The sequence below is a fragment of the Lissotriton helveticus genome, chromosome 4_1, assembly GCF_964261635.1.
Source record: "Lissotriton helveticus chromosome 4_1, aLisHel1.1, whole genome shotgun sequence".
Lineage (NCBI taxonomy): Eukaryota > Metazoa > Chordata > Amphibia > Caudata > Salamandridae > Lissotriton > Lissotriton helveticus.
Genome location: NC_136063.1, coordinates 446,903,562 through 446,921,478, shown reverse-complemented (window position 1 = coordinate 446,921,478; position 17,917 = coordinate 446,903,562). Strand labels below are relative to the sequence as shown.

Here is a 17,917-nt window from a genome sequence, read left to right as displayed (position 1 = left end):
GAAGGTTCGTTTTTGTTAAGTCATTTTTCTATTTCTTTTTATGTGCTTCTTACTTGGTTCACAGTGCCACTTAAAAAGATACATAAACAAATGCTGCACGCAAGACTCAAGAGCTTTAAACTTTAGGAGAGTTGGCAGAATAATAAGGGAGAACCCCTTTTCTCCCTCAAGTGATAAAATCTATCTCAACCTGGTAACAGGCATACTCTTGCTGGACCGTTCTTGATGACCTGCGAACGCGGGCCGACCAGGGTCGGGCAGCCTTTTTAGTGCTGCTCGACATGTCGGCCGCGTTCGACACGGTCAGCCATACAATACTGATCAGGAGATTGGCGGAGGTCGGAGTATCTGGGTTGGACCTTGAATGGCTGGTGTCGTATCTTGATCATAGACACCAGCTAGTGGCCATACCACCCTTTAAATCAAACACCAGAAGGGTTGGTCAGGGCGTACCTCAAGGGTCAGCCATCAGCCCCATTCTTTTCAATCTCTACCTTCGCCCCCTGATCACGTTGATTAAATCTTTTGGCATAACGGTCACCAACTACGCTGACGACACCCAGCTCATCTTTTCCCTCGAGGGTAAGGATGGGGTGTCTCAGGAGGCCTTTCATCGCTGTATGAACACCACGGCTGAATGGCTGGGCAATAACTCCCTGCAGTTCAACAGCGCAAAAACTGAGGTGTTGCACTGCTCCCTGGACCGTATCCCCAGACCACTTCCGCTGGATTTCTGGCCTCCCGATTTCCAGGGCGCTAGTCTGCCCGCGGACTCGGTCCGTAATTTGGGGGTAATGTTCAGCGCTAGCCTGCAGCTTGATGCATCAGCGAATCGAACGGTGGCCACCTGCATGGCGTTGCTCTGCTCGCTGCGTAAGATCTTGCCCCTGCTCCCGGCACAGGTAAGACCAGAGGTAGTGCGGAGCATAATTCTAAGTCGCATTGACTACTGCAACGCACTACTCTTGGGAGCTCAGGCTAATCTAGTCGGTAAATTACAGCGGGTGCAGAATTTTGCCGCCAAACTGGCCCTCTCACGTCGACGCCTGGATTCCTCCGCTAAGGCACTTAGGGACCTCCACTGGTTACCAGTTTCCCAGAGGATTGATTTTAAAGCACTGTGCTTGGTATTTAGGGCCCTACATGGGCAGGGTCCGCCCCCTTTGCGGGACCTCTTTTCTTGGTACACCCCTTCTAGACTGCTACGTTCAGCCTCATCTCATTTGGTGGTCGTACCTAAGATTCTGAGGTCCCGGACTGGCGGTCGGTCTTTTAGATTTGCGGCTGCAAGATTGTGGAACTCCCTTCCTCTAGGTCTGAGGGGTCTGGAAAATTTTTAATTCTTTTAAAAAAGCCCTGAAAACTCACTTGTTTCCTAGGGCAACGTAAATGTATCTGCTGCTGGAAAACATGTATGTTTAAGTGTCAGGACAGTCTAAGCGCCAGGATGCCCGTCAGGTGACAGAAATTGCGCTATATAAGTATACCTATACATACATACATACATACATACATACATACATACATACATCTACCAGAGTTATTCTGGTTCAATGTATGCAACATGTTTCCCCTACATGTTCCTTGCTAGAGTGCTGAAATGTCCACAATTCCTTTTTTTTCACAACAAAATGTTCTTGTCGACAAACAAATCAGCCCTGGTATACCCAGGGTTACCAGTATTACAATACACAAAATAGTAATAGTGATGTCAACATTTACAGTGTCCAAATATATCAGTTTAGAAATTAAGGATACCTTAGTTAAATCCCAAACAATAAACAACAGTGTCATATTCCCAATATGTAGTCTAACACGTTTTTCCCAGCCACCTAGGTCGAATAGGTACATAGCTATAGTCTAATCTGTCACTCAACATTTGATCGTCAGACCATTTCCTCAATAGTTGTTGCAGGGGTAATGGGTTCTAAGTAGAGTCCCCGACAGTCCGCCCACCTCCTCTAAATCTTAGGGTGTTTCTGGGGGCACTCTCTCGCCCTAAAGATTGGTATTTCCAGCCCCATAGAGAAGTCGAGACACCTCTCCAATCCTACACCGATGAAGGGAACGCATCCTTCCATGCCCCGGCAATATCTCGCTTTGCCAGAGTGAAGCCAAGGAATAATAAATAGCGCTTATACCTATTGCCCCCTATTCCTTCTGTGATATGTAGCATAGCTAGGCGTGGTGATTGAGGAATATCCCATCCCAGTACTTCAGAGAGACCGGTGATCATGGGGGCGGGGGGGGGGGAGGGAGAAGAGAGATCAACCTCGCCCACCAGAGCCTGTGTCTAGTGAAATAGACCCAGTGGAGATATTTAGATTGTATAAGGCGGAGACGTGCAGTGATGGCAGCGCTAAGTGGGGGCTCCAGCGCCTCTGCCCATGCATGGTCAATAGGACCAAGATCTTTTTGCCAGGCATCCAGTGTTGTGTTTAGTGGGGTTGTTGAATAAAAGTGTAAAGTATATCGCAGTATTTTGTGGTCACCCAATTCCCCCATAAAGATAGGGTTGAAGCCTGGTAGGTGTGCTATATAGGAAGAGAAAGCATGGCGGATTGGAAGGTATCTGTAAAACTGCAAGCGAGGCATGTCAAATTCTGTTTGGAGCTCCTGGAAGGACTTTAAGATCCGACTGTGTAGGACCTCCCCAACCATAGATACCAATGGCCTCCCAGCCCACGAATCCGGACAGTATGGACAGCTGTTGAAGTAGGCTGTTATGCCATAGAGGGGTCTCCTTCCTCAATCTACCCCACCACCCTATTACGCAGCGCTTGCCACCATGTCACAAAAACGGTCCTGGTTGCAGGCGGCAGCGTTTTAAGCCTTGGGCCCGAATGTAGGATCTTATGTAGTGATGCAGCGTCCATCAGCCAGCGTTCGACCGCATAAGCTGGATCTCGTCTGTCGCCATACCACCAATCATTAATGATAATAAGATGTGAAGCTGCATGATATGCCTGAATATCCGGAGTCGCAATACCTCCACAATATGTAGATTGGAAGCAGGTTCTTAGAGCCACACGTGCTGAGCCCTCCCTCTTACTCCCCCCCTAAAAAGGAAGTGACCAAGGATTGAGTTTAGTTGCCTAAACCAGGCGGGTAGTATTGGGTAAGGGTGATTTTGAAACAGAGAGAATACGAGGCAAGGAAACCATTTTGGCATCCAAGATTGCCCCTGGAGAAGGAGCTCTGTCCGAGAGCTCCCGAGCGAGGGATCGCCTTTTGGAAATAATCTGGGATTATTTCCCCCTTTGATCCTCCTCCACTCCAGGGATTTGAATGCTATTTGCTGAGATTGCCCAGGACGATGCGATCGCCGAATTTGAGAACAGCAAGAACAAACTCACCTAGTGGATACCCAGTATAATGCCCGATTGCGCGGTTGACCTGCTCAATGCAGCTGAGAGGAGACGGCCCGGGATCACCCTTTGGGTTATAATTCCTCGGCTATCACCTACCTTCCGGTCTCGACCTCTATTGCTCTGGATCCCGCCCAGACTTCTTCTCTTTGGCAATTATTCACCTGGATTTCCTTTCAGACGGCAGCCCGTCATGTTTTCCTGCTGCAGCTGCCATGGTCCCCGGGATGATTTCCCCCCGGTCGGAGCAGGAGAGAGCATTGGGTTCCAGTCTTCAGCCCTCTCACCCCCCCTGGCTACCCCTCTTGCGGTCCAGGAGCAAAATAGAACAATTGATGGACAGAATGCAGAACAATGTCATACATTCACCCCAGTACAGAGATCTGGGCCTAAATCCAGTGTTTTTATGCACACCATTCCATTTCAGTTTGGACCCAGCCATATGCAAATCAGTCTTGACACTGTGCCCCAATGGGAACAGTCTAGCCCGAACTGCCAGGCCAGGTCCTCCCTGGACAGAAACAAGCATCCTATGACCGGTTTCGGGCTTTCAGCCCTCATCAGCCAGGATAGCTTGACTCCAGTGGCATGGAGAGCACCAGGACCCACGTCTGGGCATACCCGTCCCACTCGGGGTAACAAATGCAAAAAGAACAATTGATGGACAGAATGCAGAATAATGTCATACATTCACCCCAGTACAAAGATCTGGGCCTAAATCCATCATTTTTTTCGTCCATGCCATTCCAGTTATGACCCAGCCATATAAAAATCAGTCTGAACCCCGAGATGATTTCCCCCGGTCGGAGCGGGGAGAGAGCATTGGGTTCCAGTCTTCAGCCCTCTCACCCCCCTGGCGACCTCTCTTGCGGTCCAGGTGCAAAAAAGAACAATTGATGGACAGAATGCAGAACAATGTCATACATTCACCCCAGTACAGAGATCTGGGACTAAATCCATCGTTTTTTTGCTCACCATTCCATTCCAGTTTGGACCCAGCCATATGCAAATCGGTCTTGACCATGCGCCCCAATTGGAACAGTCCAGCCCAAACTGCCGGGCCAGGTCCTCCCTGGACTGGAAACAAGCATCCAAGGACCGGTTTCGGGCTTTCAGCCCACATTATCCAGGATAGCTCGACTCCAGTGGCATGGAGAGCAGGGTGGGTTGGGGGGGGGGAGGGGTGCGGGGGAGAGTCAGTACAGCCTTTCCTGCACGGGTGAGTCATTTGGGATCTTAGGGGTCTCCTACCTACTTTTGAATGGCCGAGGTTTTGTGGGGCTGGCGATCACTGACGGAGTCCTCCATCCTGGAGGAGAGAGGTTTTCGACTGGAGCCACCGCTTGCAGCCTGCCTCGCCCTGGGTGTTGTTTTCAGCGGCTTGGTCTTTGCCTAGCGCCAGGCGGCTAAACTCCACTCTTGCTCCCCCATCGCCTTCTGTCTGTTTCCTGTCGGTAGAGATGGTGGGTTCGAGGCGGCCTTTTTTTTTTACCTCATCTGATGGCCTCTCGGTGGTCTGCGTGTCTTCGTCTCGACGACTGAAACCGTCCCGCTGCATTGCTGTGCCGCATCCTCAACCCTCTTGTGGGTTTTTATAACAAACTCTTATTTGTCTGCATTTGCTTCGGGCCCTGTGAGTTGGTCTGGCCCCGGGCATGCAGTGGTTGGTACCAGTCTACTGGACATTTACTTATTTCTACTGCCTTCCACCTGGCTCCCGATCCCACTCTGCTCCTTGCTGCGTTTGCCTGTGCTTATTCCGTCTCCGCTGCACTTCTCAACTGTTGGACATTGATGTCGGTATCTACTTTTATGTTAACTCTGCGACTATTCATGTTCTCACCTATGTAGAGCGCTCTGATACCTCCGGGTCTAGCCAGCGCTATAGAAAACTCCAAGAAATAAATAAAAATAAAATTTTTAAAATGGCGAACCTGCCAAACAGACAATAAGTGCGACCAAGAATGCACCTGTCCGCATGATTCCTGCTCACTCCTTACTCTGATCATTTTCCTCTACAGCCTCTGCTCGAAAACCCAGCAGCAACTTTCTGGCCCTAGAAACCCTACTCCACCTTGAGATTCTGATCATCATCCCTCCTGGCAACCCTCCATAGTCCCACCCCTTCCCTCCCCCACACGATATCTGCCATCATCATAACCACCTTTGACGTACAACTCCAAGACCAGCTTCTAAAGCCTCTCCCCTACCCACTCTACTAACCCCTACTAACTCATCCATTCCCATCCTAGGGGTCACTAACAAAATGAATTCTCATCACTCCCAGGACCGAAACAGATAGTGTAACTACATTATCATCTTCTCTAATCTCATCCCTTACAACTCACTTCACACATAGTGTGTTTAGTCTAGTTACTGCTAAAAGGTCATGAGCTAACTGATTTAGCAACTGTGCAGATTTTCGTATAGTAATGTGGACCAATATTCCCATACCAATACATTAAGAAAAGCTGCCTTTAACACAAGACATCTTAACATCAGTATCTGGCATATACAACAGTCAACAACCAGTTGATGAGCTAAGATAAGAGACACTAATCTCTATGTAACTACACGACAAAGATCCCCCAGAAAGCAACTTCTGAATTGCCATTCAAGCCTTTGTACATCGCATCTGTACAGTCACAACACCTTGATCCGCAGCCAGCCACCCAAACTTCACGCAGACTGCCTCTTAAAGACATTCTACACACCACAGCACACCTTATTAAGGGATTGGAGAAATGCACATTACACCCACACTGAGGGTACTCCACTAGCTCCACTTGCCAGTCTCCACCATTTTTAAAACCATCTGCATCATTTACATAACCATTACAATCGGCTCCCTTGCCTATCTGATTGACAAGCTCAACGTTTCTGGTGGCTCTCCACACATCCAGCGCCCGGGCATCATCAGACTGGAGACATAAAAGTACATGGCAACAGGCCTTCTCTATGTATGAACCCAGGCTCCATCTACAAGCACATACTTATAACCATCAGGGCTCTCCCAACCTTTCTCAAATTCAAGAACACTACATCATGAAGCAGTAACAACTCCTTTTCCTCTCAGAAGCCAGCTACTCCTCTCCCCACACAATAGGTCTTTGCCCCTTTATAGTTCTCTGCAGCCTTTTGACGTGTGTGCTATATAAATACATATACATAATTTACATAAAGACCACTTCAAAAGGAAATGCTTGAAATTAAATATCAACAGCTGCAATAAATGCATATTGTGCAACATTTGCACACAAGATAATACCATCGACCCAGTCCTTTCTGCTTTGCCTACCACCACTTACGCTAATCAAAAGCCTTGCAGAAGTTTATAAAAAGATATCCTAGTTTCATGACAAATGTACATCCAAACACAAGAAATACACAAGCAAGCCCACAACACTATATGGATGAAAAGACGATCATTGGCAAAGCCAATAGGGTTTGCCTTTAAAAGGCGTTTGCAGTTCTTTTGGCTTTTTCCAAAGCTTTGTGCCAATTCTGAATAGCGATGGTAAAAAGAAAAAAGCACTGGTAAAGTCAATACATCGCACCTTTCTCAAACAACATCAACAAAAAGACACTGTGTGAAGGTGCATATGCATGCATGTACACGTCATGATGCTATGGCAGCCCACAGCATGCATACATCATGAAGTGGAGAAGGACACGGGATAACTTAAAAAAAAATAAAAAGGCTCCGTGAAAGCACATATAGGAAAAAAACTGGAGCAGCCAAGCACAGCAAAGATTGCTGGGGTTAGGGTAAACAGAGGGCGAGAGCAATAAACACATACACACTAATGGAGTGGTGTAAGCGAAATAAATAAAGTATCTTCCTGAGCGTAAACAATGGAAGGATACAAGGAAATCAATCAAAAGGATGGTTAAGAAATTCACCAGGGGAATGACAACACAGGAAGGACAACAAATAAACATTAATATGAAGCATGCAAATGAGACTGACAAATGGGTTAACCAGTGATAAGCAATGGTCTTTTTCAAAGCCCACTGTAAGTATTATTACTGTACAAAATAGGGTCCAACAACGAACAGCTAACAAAGTTCTACTGCATGTAGGCAAGACCTAAAATGGCTGCCTTAAGATGGCATTTCTCAACAGAAATAGAATACCTTAGCAAAATAATTTTACAAATGATTAGCCAGTCGGCGTTTGAATAACCAGAATTGAAACAGTGAACACTGTTAATTTCTACAAACGCTGTTTGTATTAATGTATTATACAAAAAAATATGAATTTTCCAAATAAACCCGCTGGTATCATTTTTAGAAAACAACTGCTAACAAAAGCCCAGGTGACATTTGACAGAAAGCCTGCGAGGGTTTGGTTTGTTGACAGGTTGTATAGCTAGGCTTCCTGCTCAACCACACAATTCAGCGACCGGTACACCTTATCTGTGCACAACCAATAAGACATTACTGTGCCAACTAGGAACAGGAAGTCAGTGACAGTGCAAAACTGAATGCACCATTGAGACCAGCTGCATAAATATGCAAATCCATATTCGAGTTAGCTTAAGCATTTCGATCTTACCAACTAAATTCACACATTTAGGAAACAAAAACATTAAAAGACATCACTTAGTAGTAGTCACTGTTGTCATCATTAAAAGACTTCCATTTGCTCAAAATAAAACGCATCAAATATGTGACACCTTTAGGCAGTCGAAAATGTTTGTTCTGGATCTAACGACAATTGTATACATTTGTGTACACGGATGATAAATTATGAGATATTACAAAATAATTCTGTGCCAACAATCGGTGTAAATTACACGCGGTAATGTGCTTAAATCATGGACTTCATTTACAAGGTGATTTTCTTTGTCTCTCTGACTTGGCTCACATCACACAAAGAAAGCATTTGGAAATAAAATCTCCATTGTTGTCAGTATCTGCTGAGGAGTGGCCCTAGACTGGAAGAACAGGTTTCAAGGTCAGGTGTTAGGGTGCCTGTGCTTGATGGCAGGGTATATTCATCTCCTTTAAAGGGCAAGAACAACATTCATAGGGAAAAGGGAGAAAATGTAGGTTAAACGCCCCGTTTTTACTCACAATACGACACCAAGTGCGTAGATCATTCATAAGCAATAAACTATGGTGGTACATTTCATTCCTCATTGTGAGCGAACGAAAAATACAGAATAAAACGTTTTGTTCGTGGTTACCACTCAGACAATCATTAACTAAGTGCCCGGTCCAGGCTAAAGTGCAAGCCGTCCTTATAAACTCTATATTCCACACAGAGGCATAGAGGGGGCAGGGTTAGATATCCACGGCAGCGAGTTTGTTTGCACGACCACCAAATCGCAGTCTGCATCGTAAACCGAGACTCTATATGGCACACTGAAAGCTGCTGAGAGCGAACAACATGGACGCCGAATGAAAGGCACCCATTTGTTTTGGTTCCTGTTCGAATAATCTGCCTCTTGTTGTACACAGGCACGGAGGAGAGGCAGAAACACGCGAGGAGGGGTGAGGTCGTGAGAAGTGGAAGAGAAATAGAGGGGAGGGGAAGAGAAATAGAGGGGAGGGGAAGAGAAATAGAAGGGAGGGGAAGAGAAATAGAGGGGTGGGAAGAGAAAGAAGGGAGGAGAGGGCAAAGGTTGAGGATGCAATTTCCTGTTGAATCCCAGAATGGCCTTCGCCTTCTGGAGCTTGTGAACCGTGAGCCTGCCAGGGCTAGTCTCAAGTTAAGGCTGCAGTGATCACCCCTCACTAGAAGGCTGCCCTTCTATTTAGGCCATGTAGGACATATACATAGAAAGTGTGTGAATGCACGTTTATCATGGTATGTACTCTGTACAGAAATACCTCATTTGCTATCAAAACAGAAAGAACAATCAAAGGGAAGGCCCATAGCCTTCAAATTTAGAGAGTGAAAGGAGGGTCTCTTACCTTGGCTTGAGGTCACTCAGGAAGCACACGTTGGTGATCTGTGGGATCATCTCCACGAGGATCTTGGTGGGTTCTGAGACACTGGTTTCATAATCCAGCTGGGTTTTCTGGTACTGGAGCAGTTCCTGCTTGGCATACTCCTTGAGGCGCTTGTAGAGGGTTCGCAGGCCTTGCGCAGTCCGCGCCGGACGGTCCGCCGCAATGGCATTATACTTATCGGAGACAATTTCCCAGCACTTGTTTTTCTCCACAATCACTGAGTGCTTGTTGGTGTGCTCTTCCAGAACACTGACATATGGCTTCACAAGCTTTAGCAAATCAAGCTTCTCAGAAATGGTAAAATTCGAGGACCGAGCCTTCCCCACCATGTTCAGCTCTGAATCCAGCAGCCAGCTCGACTGGAGCTCTCTCTCATGCGTTCTACAGCTTGCCTCAGCTCTTTCTCACAGACAAAAAAAGACCAGGCTTAGCTAGGCTTGTCTCGTTTAGGCCCACGCCTACAAGGGAGGGCTTATTAAAATTCCTTTAGCTTAATCTGACGCAGGCTCAGGAAATCTGCTTAAGCCAAGCCTGACCTACATACTAGGGCTGCAGCCTGAAGAACACGGAAAGAAACGAGCAAAACAGACTTCAGTGGGCAGGAAGAGCCGGCTACACGGCGTTTAACACACACAGGCTGGAGATTAGCACAGTGCAATTGAAAAATGGTACAACTCAGGAAGGACTGGATGTCTTTTTTTTGTGCAGTGATATCAAACGCTGAGGACAAGCTACAGACAGCACTAAATGACTGTTTCATGGGGACAAAACGCAACAACAATAATGTGATTTAATCCTCCGTTAAACTGAAAGGTCAGAGCTGCGAGGAAAACAACAAACAGCTAAGCCGGAGAGAGGCGAGCATGGCGCGCAGAGCTCCCTCGCCGAGCCCCATATCGCTGTTGCCGAGCTGCGGCTCTCTTACACATTTGCATAATGCTAGTCCTGCTGTCAATCAGCAGCCTGCATATCCTCCAGCTGGTTAGGTTACACCCAGGCTCGGGCTTTCAGAGCAAAGCTAAGCTTCTCCCGCATTTCCAGTCTAAGCCTGCCTCTGCAGAAATGAAGGCTCAAAACACAAACACAACTGAAGGTTTCTTTGCTAGAATACTTTTAATGTGTCCTCGCGGCAGCTCTGGCTATGTGTCTACATAAAACGTGTACTTAAAGCTCAGCAGCTGAACCGCTGCCGACTCAAACCTGCGAAGCTTTGGCAGCGAACGTGTTCTAACAAAAGCCGGGGTTTTCATCACTGCCTTTAGGATACGAGCGGTTTCCACAGCACACTCACATAATGCTTCAGACCAGTATGGACTGGCCGCTCTTCCGGGCTGAATGGGCTTTACTGTCATTCTAGAAGCTCGGAGCAGAACAAAACATACCCACATACCAGACAACAGAGCACGAATTAATGAGCTGGAACGACTTGAAATTGGAAAGGCGTCTGCATGTATTACTGGTTGGCAACCGTGCCGCATAAGGAAGGGTGCGGTGTAAATTCGATATTGCTATGCTATTTTTATCTATTTATGCACCGTGTTACATAGCGCGCAGAGTAATGGATGGGTTTCAGAGCGCTGTACAGGGTTGTAATAGAAGCATTTGACAATGGGAGGAGGAAGGGCATCAAAGAATCATAGGGCACCAGTTAAAAGACACACATCGAGGATGGAAAAACAGCATACAAAAAATCAGTTTAGTCGCAAACAGAAGAGCAGGAAGGTTACTGGGGGCGTTGACAATAAGTGCCAAAAGCAGCAATTGCAAAAACAAGCACAGGTTGACCGTAACATATTGTGGGCGAGTGGAAGGCAAGAAAACTGACAATTACATCTAAAGGTTTCAGCTGAACCCCTGCCAACCCGAAAATACCCTGTGGCACAGAAGGCATCGGTCTGGGATTAGTCCACATCTGTGGAGAATTTTGATGCCGTGTATGAGGTGTGGAGGCTGGGTTTAATTGTTTGGTAGGACTTCAACAGGGCACAATAGTGGGTGTTGCAGAGTGTGAGAGGCGCATGCGGGTACTTACCATCTATATACACTGATCTTGTTATACATAGAGTTGTCCATAGATTCAAACTCTGTAGTGCAATGTTTTAAAGTATTACTGGGACGCACAGCTGTTTATCAAGAATCAGGAGCCATCAATACATTTCTGGTACATCCTGTGGCGCGGTGCACTTGAGGCAGTAGGACTTCGATAAAGCACCTACAATTATTTTGATACGTTTGATAAAGAGATTGATCGCAGCCTTTTAGAGGTAGAGTCACGATTTGTGAAAGGGCCACGTTCCTATTCTTTTTCTGAATTCTAGTTTGTTGGGAAGAGTGTTAAATAGGTTGAGGTTTTTATAAGAACAGATCTCCCACCTACACAATGTCTTCTGAAAGGAGTTATGAATAGCAGCAGATCCTTTCTTGATATAAGGTTCCTCCTCTGGGTTCAGAGAATAAATTCGGTTTGGAGAAAGTTTGTCCTAAGATTTGCATGGCCTTGTGGGTGAAGCAGTTCGAGAGATGCTCTTCTAGCAACAGGTGTCCAGTGCAGGGTGCTTTGGGCTCGGGTGGGGTTGTCACATCTTTTCAGTTAGAACTTGCCTGATGCCTATAGCCCAGTAAGAACGAATCACAAAACACAGCCATAATTCAACTGAATGAGGCTCAAACCATAAATGCATTCACAACTAGGTCCAATCAGATTCCACTGAGGCACAGAGCTAAACTGGCAAAAAGATGCTCTGGTAAGCATGTAGTCCAGGACAACATTGGAATAAAGCAACATGAAAATGTGTTTCTGTCATAAACTTCCTTAAACATTGGCACTATAAAGACACAACCCATTATTTCCATGCACAACCTCGACATAATAGTAGCATAAAAATGATGACCCATACTTAAAGAGAATAGCACATCATCCTGCATCATCGTTATCCCTACCCCGACTACAAGGAAACCAGGCAATAATATCCATATGAAGGTTCTCGCAATAAGAGATGATCTCAGATAAAGGAAGTGGAGCACAAGGAACATCTACAGTAACATTAAAAACGGCAAGATACTGGCAGAGTTCAGTCAGGTGGAGCCAAAGGTGTTTATGGGGATCTCCAGGATCACAAGATCTCCAAAATCTACCAGTCCCTAGTTACACATAGCTCCCCTCCGCTGCAGCATCTTAGGGAGACATGGGAGGGAGATTTAGGCCCGATGGAGGAGGAAGAGTGGACAGAGGCCCTGGCCTCCCCGTGAGGGGCAGCTATTGAGATGAGCTTAAAGCTTATCCAGTTCAAATACCTCCATTGTGTATATTATACCAGAGTTAGGCTGTGAAGGACATGTTTGGTGGCTTCCCCAGTGTGTCTTCGATGTGAGCATGAGGAGGGTACCCTGCTACATATACTATCTGGCACTGTTCCGCATTGGCGCGATTCTGGAGGGGGTGATGGCCTGCCTCTCTGAAGTTTTAGGTTGGGACCTTCCCTGTTAACCAAAATTCGTGCTCCTGCACGTTATGGACAGAATCGGGGGCAATATCTACAAACATCATCTCATGTTTCTGGGATTTACACTAGCTAAAAGGGATATTGCCAGGGCCTAAAAAGACGGCGGCAGCGCCCTCCGTCTCTGCATGGAAGAACGGCCTGGACTTCTGTATGGGCTAGGAGATTCCTATATTTGTGGCCAGGGTCGTCCACGTAAGCACTTTAAAATTTGTAAGCGCTGGGTGGACTACCGTGGCCTGGAGCTGCAGCCTGCTCCACTGGCCCGGCACATTGACCCGGTTTAACTTTCCCCTTCTCTGGTTTCCTTTTATTAGTGCGAGTCAGAAAAGTTGCTTCCTGGTCGATGACACATAACTAAATATACAAAGCGTTTGCTTTGCTGCTCTGGAGTGGACGACAGTGCGATTGGGAGGGTTTGGGGGGGTTATAGCCACTTTGTTATGTTTCACCTGTATTGCTTTTCATTTTTTCCTGTATACACATAAAAATAGTCAAAGTCAAAATGGTGTTTGTTGATGCTGCAGAAGTCACTGGGGTACAGAGCTCTGCTTCATATGTGTTATTTGACTAATACATAAAAAAAGGCAAGATACCCCTTAATGGTAGCGCAAACAACAATACTGCTAAAGATCAGCAGAGGAAACCTACTTAAGACTAGAAAACAGCACCTCCGGTGCTAGAGTTCCTGCCACAGTATGAATAAACGTGTCCACAGAATCAGCCAGGCCCAACTCCAGGCCTTCTAGGTGGAGACATTGAATAATGGTAAACTCAAACCTGCTCATAGGGACTTTCTTTCCAGAAGGCATCAAAGCCCCAGTCCTCCAGTGTAAAAGGAAAATAGTAATAACAGCAGTACACTCGTTCACATCCTCTCAAGACAAGGGTTAGGCAGCATAAGCTGAAGATAGTACTGTGAATCGTAGACTAACAACCCAACATTACCATGCCTGAGGAAAAAAAAACATGACCAACTCGTAGCATCACCAGAAACCAAGCTATGGGCAAGGGGCATCTGTTAGCTACAAAGCACTACCAGCAAAAACAACACTAGAGAAAAAGGTAGTTCAACCTTAGACCAGAACACAAATGTTGCCCCTCAACCAAATGGAACGAAGAGCCAAATATATATTAAACAGAAAAATCAAACAAACCAAACCATAGGCAAACAAATCTGTGCCTGGCACTACGCAAGACCCAACATAAAAGGGCTCAACTCAAAAATAGCCACTCGTATTTACAGACGCCAGCCTGGCAACTTTGAGGCACTGGCAAAGACAGCAGTTTCACTAAAGGGCTCCCAAAAGCAGAGAAAGAATCCCCATGCGCGTTCCAAAGGGCCAAGCTGCTAGATTGACAACTGTCAGAACAAGTACTGGCACAGCCAATAGGTCTTGCCTATGCAAGAGCTATTGGCTTTGCCAATGTGTTTTAGCAGTGTTGTACACCAGCGTGGCTGCTGTTCAACATGGCTAAAAGTTAGTGGCGTAGAGGAGTGGCGGAGTGTGACTTGGAGTGGAATTGCAGAGAGTGGAGTAGAGTGGAATGGCAAAGAGTGGAGTAAAGTGTTGTAGAGTGGAATGGCAAAGAGTGGAGTAGAGTGGCAGAGTGTCATGTACTGAAGTGGCATAGAGTGGTGTACAGTGGAGTAGAGTGGACTTGTGTCAAGTGCATTGGCGCAGAGTGTTGCAGAGTATAGTGGCACTGAATGCAGTGGTGTAGAATGCAGTGGCGCCGAGTGCCGTGGTGCGGTGTAAAGTAGAGTATGCATGGTGTGGTAGCACACTGCCATTTCAGACCACACATTATCAATTGAAATGACCATTACATTTGCAAAAACATACACCTTTACTAATAAAACTATACAGTGCACAAACGGAAATGTGTGGAAATTGCATCGCCTCAGTGTAATGAATTGTTTTGATCATATTAAAGCATTTGTTTCCAATACACTTCAGAAATAAGAAAACATTTGCCAATTCCGATATATGTAATGTATGTATACTTGTAAAGCGCACTGTTACCTCGTTACGTGGCGTCCTGGCGCTGTATACCGCTGGGGAACCCGTCCTGGCTTTCCATGTGAGAGAGCACCCCATGGTGAAGCCAGGCATCCCCGGCGTTGCTGGGGCCGTTGTGGAAATTAAGCAAGCTATTGCCCAGAGTTGCAGAGTGGGACCCATGGTTAGCGTAGGCACCTAAGCGAGAATTATCGAGTCCGCGGACATTGACCCAAGACCCTGCCGCGTTGGGAATTGAACCCTGGTCCCGGGCCGACCTCAGCTTCAGGGTCTGCCGCTTCTAACCAGTGAGCCACACTTCTCCACCCTTCTCTATAGTATGGAATACTTACACAGCTCATTTAAATGTTGTTGTGTGCTAGAAAATAAACCTTTCGTACTGGACCATAGTATTCAGCAAAATTGTCACATCAATCCTCTCACTTTGAAGTCAGAGAAAGAAAAGTAAACAAACGGCCTTGGAAGACAGGGATTGACATCTGACCTTTGTCTTTGAATGCACAGCAAAGGTGACAAGATTAGAACAGGATTTAAAGGCCCGTTTACAGAAAATGAGTTCATGGAGGAATACCATAAATACGGTTTAGGCAAGGGGATGATAGAATTGAACCTGGACAAACCACAAAACCAATAGCAAGCAACAGGCGCAATACATTCCTAGGTCAACTTTTTGAAAGTCCCCAAAATGTATTTAGCATACGCAACAGCTGCGCTGTCTGGTAGGCTGCGACCTAAAAAGGCACCTGACTTCTCCTCAGGTACCTACGCCAGCTATAAGGGAGGTATAAAACAGTCATACAGGAAGCTGGGGAGACTGAAGAAAAAAAATGCGGATAGGGGTCTCAATACCCCTTAAATGCACCAGGACCGGGCAGGCTTATACAACTGACTATCAAGTTGTGAGTGCCTGTGATGCTTGTGAGGCCATAACCCTTTAAAGCTACTTAAACTCACATGCCATCTACAGCACATACCCATAGCATCTTCCAAGCCCCAAGATCGGACTTTGAGGCAACTGCGTGTAATGCCATCTAAGGCCAGGGAAGCCTGTTCTGCAAAATGATGGAAACTATCAAAAGGCGACATTCAGCACATTTTCCTGAACAACTCCAGGAACGTCCAAGCAGTGCAACCAAGCATGTAGTCCCTGGTGTCAAAATCGGACCGATGAATTGTCTACTGGCCGCAAAGCCATCCCAAACAACTCCAGAAAAGTTCACATGGCTGACGAAAGGAGAACCACCATCTGTGCCATCTCCCAAAGTGCGGGGGAATGTGACGACATTCATGTGGCTTTGCAGAACAAACAGGCTCCCAGAAGGGAACAACTTCTCTTCTGCCAAATCAATCCAATGAGACTTTCGGCCAGTTGGGAAGGGGTCTATTTTAACTCCTGCAAAAATCAGGCCCAAAGCCCTCGCGCATCAGGTTATGGATTGTAAGACAAAAATACCAGTTCACCTCAAGCAGGGTCATAGGGATTCGCAACTTGATAGTGCATGGCATGCACAGAAGATAACCTAACCCAGGCAAAGATAGCAGAGTCTCACAGTGCCTCATTAAAAGAGAACAGGTTAGATATGCAGGTGCCAGACTGCAAGATTTCAGTCAAGATGTTTGCCTTACCCTCTGCCACTGGCTAAGGGAATTCTAGGCCCTCAGCCGCCGTGCCCAAGACCACTACAAAAGACAGACAACCTCTGAAGAGATGCTGAGGGACACCTAGGGGTCAATCTGGGTCAAACCTTGAAGACGCACTGAAGTCATATGGGTACTGGAGACCCATAAAAGGGGTCCTCCTCAGAGTTCAAATAAGAGATAATCTAGTCCACCTAACTACTGACTTGATATAACAAAAGGCTGTCAGTGCAGCCTGAGCAAGGGCCATTGGAGACCCAAGATAGAACTTCCTTGTGAGGTCCAGAACGTCTTAAAGCAATTCCAAATACTCAGCCAACCAGTGCAATAGACAATGGCAGTATCAGCGTGGACACCAAAATAAACAAGAGCTTCAGCATCAAAATACAAGTTGTCGACGTTGGGACAGCATCAGAAGTGACAGCAGGGTTGACAGGTACCGAGAGGCCACTGGTAGAAGCACAGTTGAAAATCCCCATCCAGAGAGAGTCAGAGGAGGGTAGCACACAGTCTGCAAAACTTGGGTGAATGCTGGCATTGAAAGGGGTCAGCGACCGGAAAAGTCGGCAGCAGATCCAGTGAAGCTGTAATGGAGCCATGCACAGGCACCAAACTCATATCCAGCGAAGTAGGACATGGTTCTGAAGAAGAGGAGATCAGAGTCAGGAGAACGGGCCCACCGAACGAAAACCTGTCCGCCCCACGAGCTGAAGCAATGTCGAGATGAAGATCAATTTAATAGGTCCTGAACTTGGAGCCAAAAGACTTCCTCAGGAATAAAGACATCTGTCCATGCCCATCTCAGGAAATGGACATTTAGATGTGCGGACTCCGTAGCTCATCACGGCCCCTAGATATGAAAACGTTCTCTCCCAAACTTAGACCAACATTTCGAAAACACAATAGGAAGAGGCGCTAAAAGCGTGCAGACCAAGGGCAGGCATCACTGGGGCTTGAAGAGGAACCTAGAAAGCAGCAAGTGCAGCATTTATGACAATCTGTACTCTTCTTTAGCGACACCGTCCTAAAAGCATTGAAAGTCAAAAGTATTTGAACATATTTAACTACGCCTATGAATGCGGAAAAAAATAGGAATATACATCACTGCTTTGAGGTGGAGCATTATATACAGATCCATGACATCACATCTCAGGAGGCTCTGGCATCAAATTGAAGCCGTGGTACCACCTACTGGCGCACAAGAGCCATTTCAAATATTTTGGATCCAGTATGGCACCTAGGGAAATTCTGGGACCGATGCTTGTTTCCGGTCCAGGGAAGACATGGCTTGGCAGTTCGAGCTGGACTGTTCCCATGAGGCACAGGGTCAGACTGCTTTGCATATGGCCATGTCTGAACTGGGGTGGTGGAGTGAGCAAAAGAATGATGATGGATTAAACCCAGATCAGTTGACTGGGGGTGAGTG

The 17,917-nt window shown here is 46.5% G+C and overlaps 2 protein-coding genes across 5 annotated transcripts in view; both read right to left on the bottom strand.

Moving 5' to 3' along the window:
* FSBP (fibrinogen silencer binding protein) overlaps window positions 1-10,624 on the bottom strand; it is a 36,232-nt gene extending 25,608 nt beyond the window's left edge. The window contains exon 1 of the mRNA XM_078687031.1: window positions 9,291-10,624. Coding sequence (XP_078543157.1) covers window positions 9,291-9,658 — 368 coding nt within the window. The 5' untranslated portion in view covers window positions 9,659-10,624. The remainder of the gene's footprint in view (window positions 1-9,290) is intronic.
* The window catches only part of RAD54B (RAD54 homolog B), a 608,133-nt gene that overhangs the window by 386,611 nt on the left and 203,605 nt on the right, over window positions 1-17,917 (bottom strand). The gene's annotated exons all lie outside the window — the stretch shown is intronic.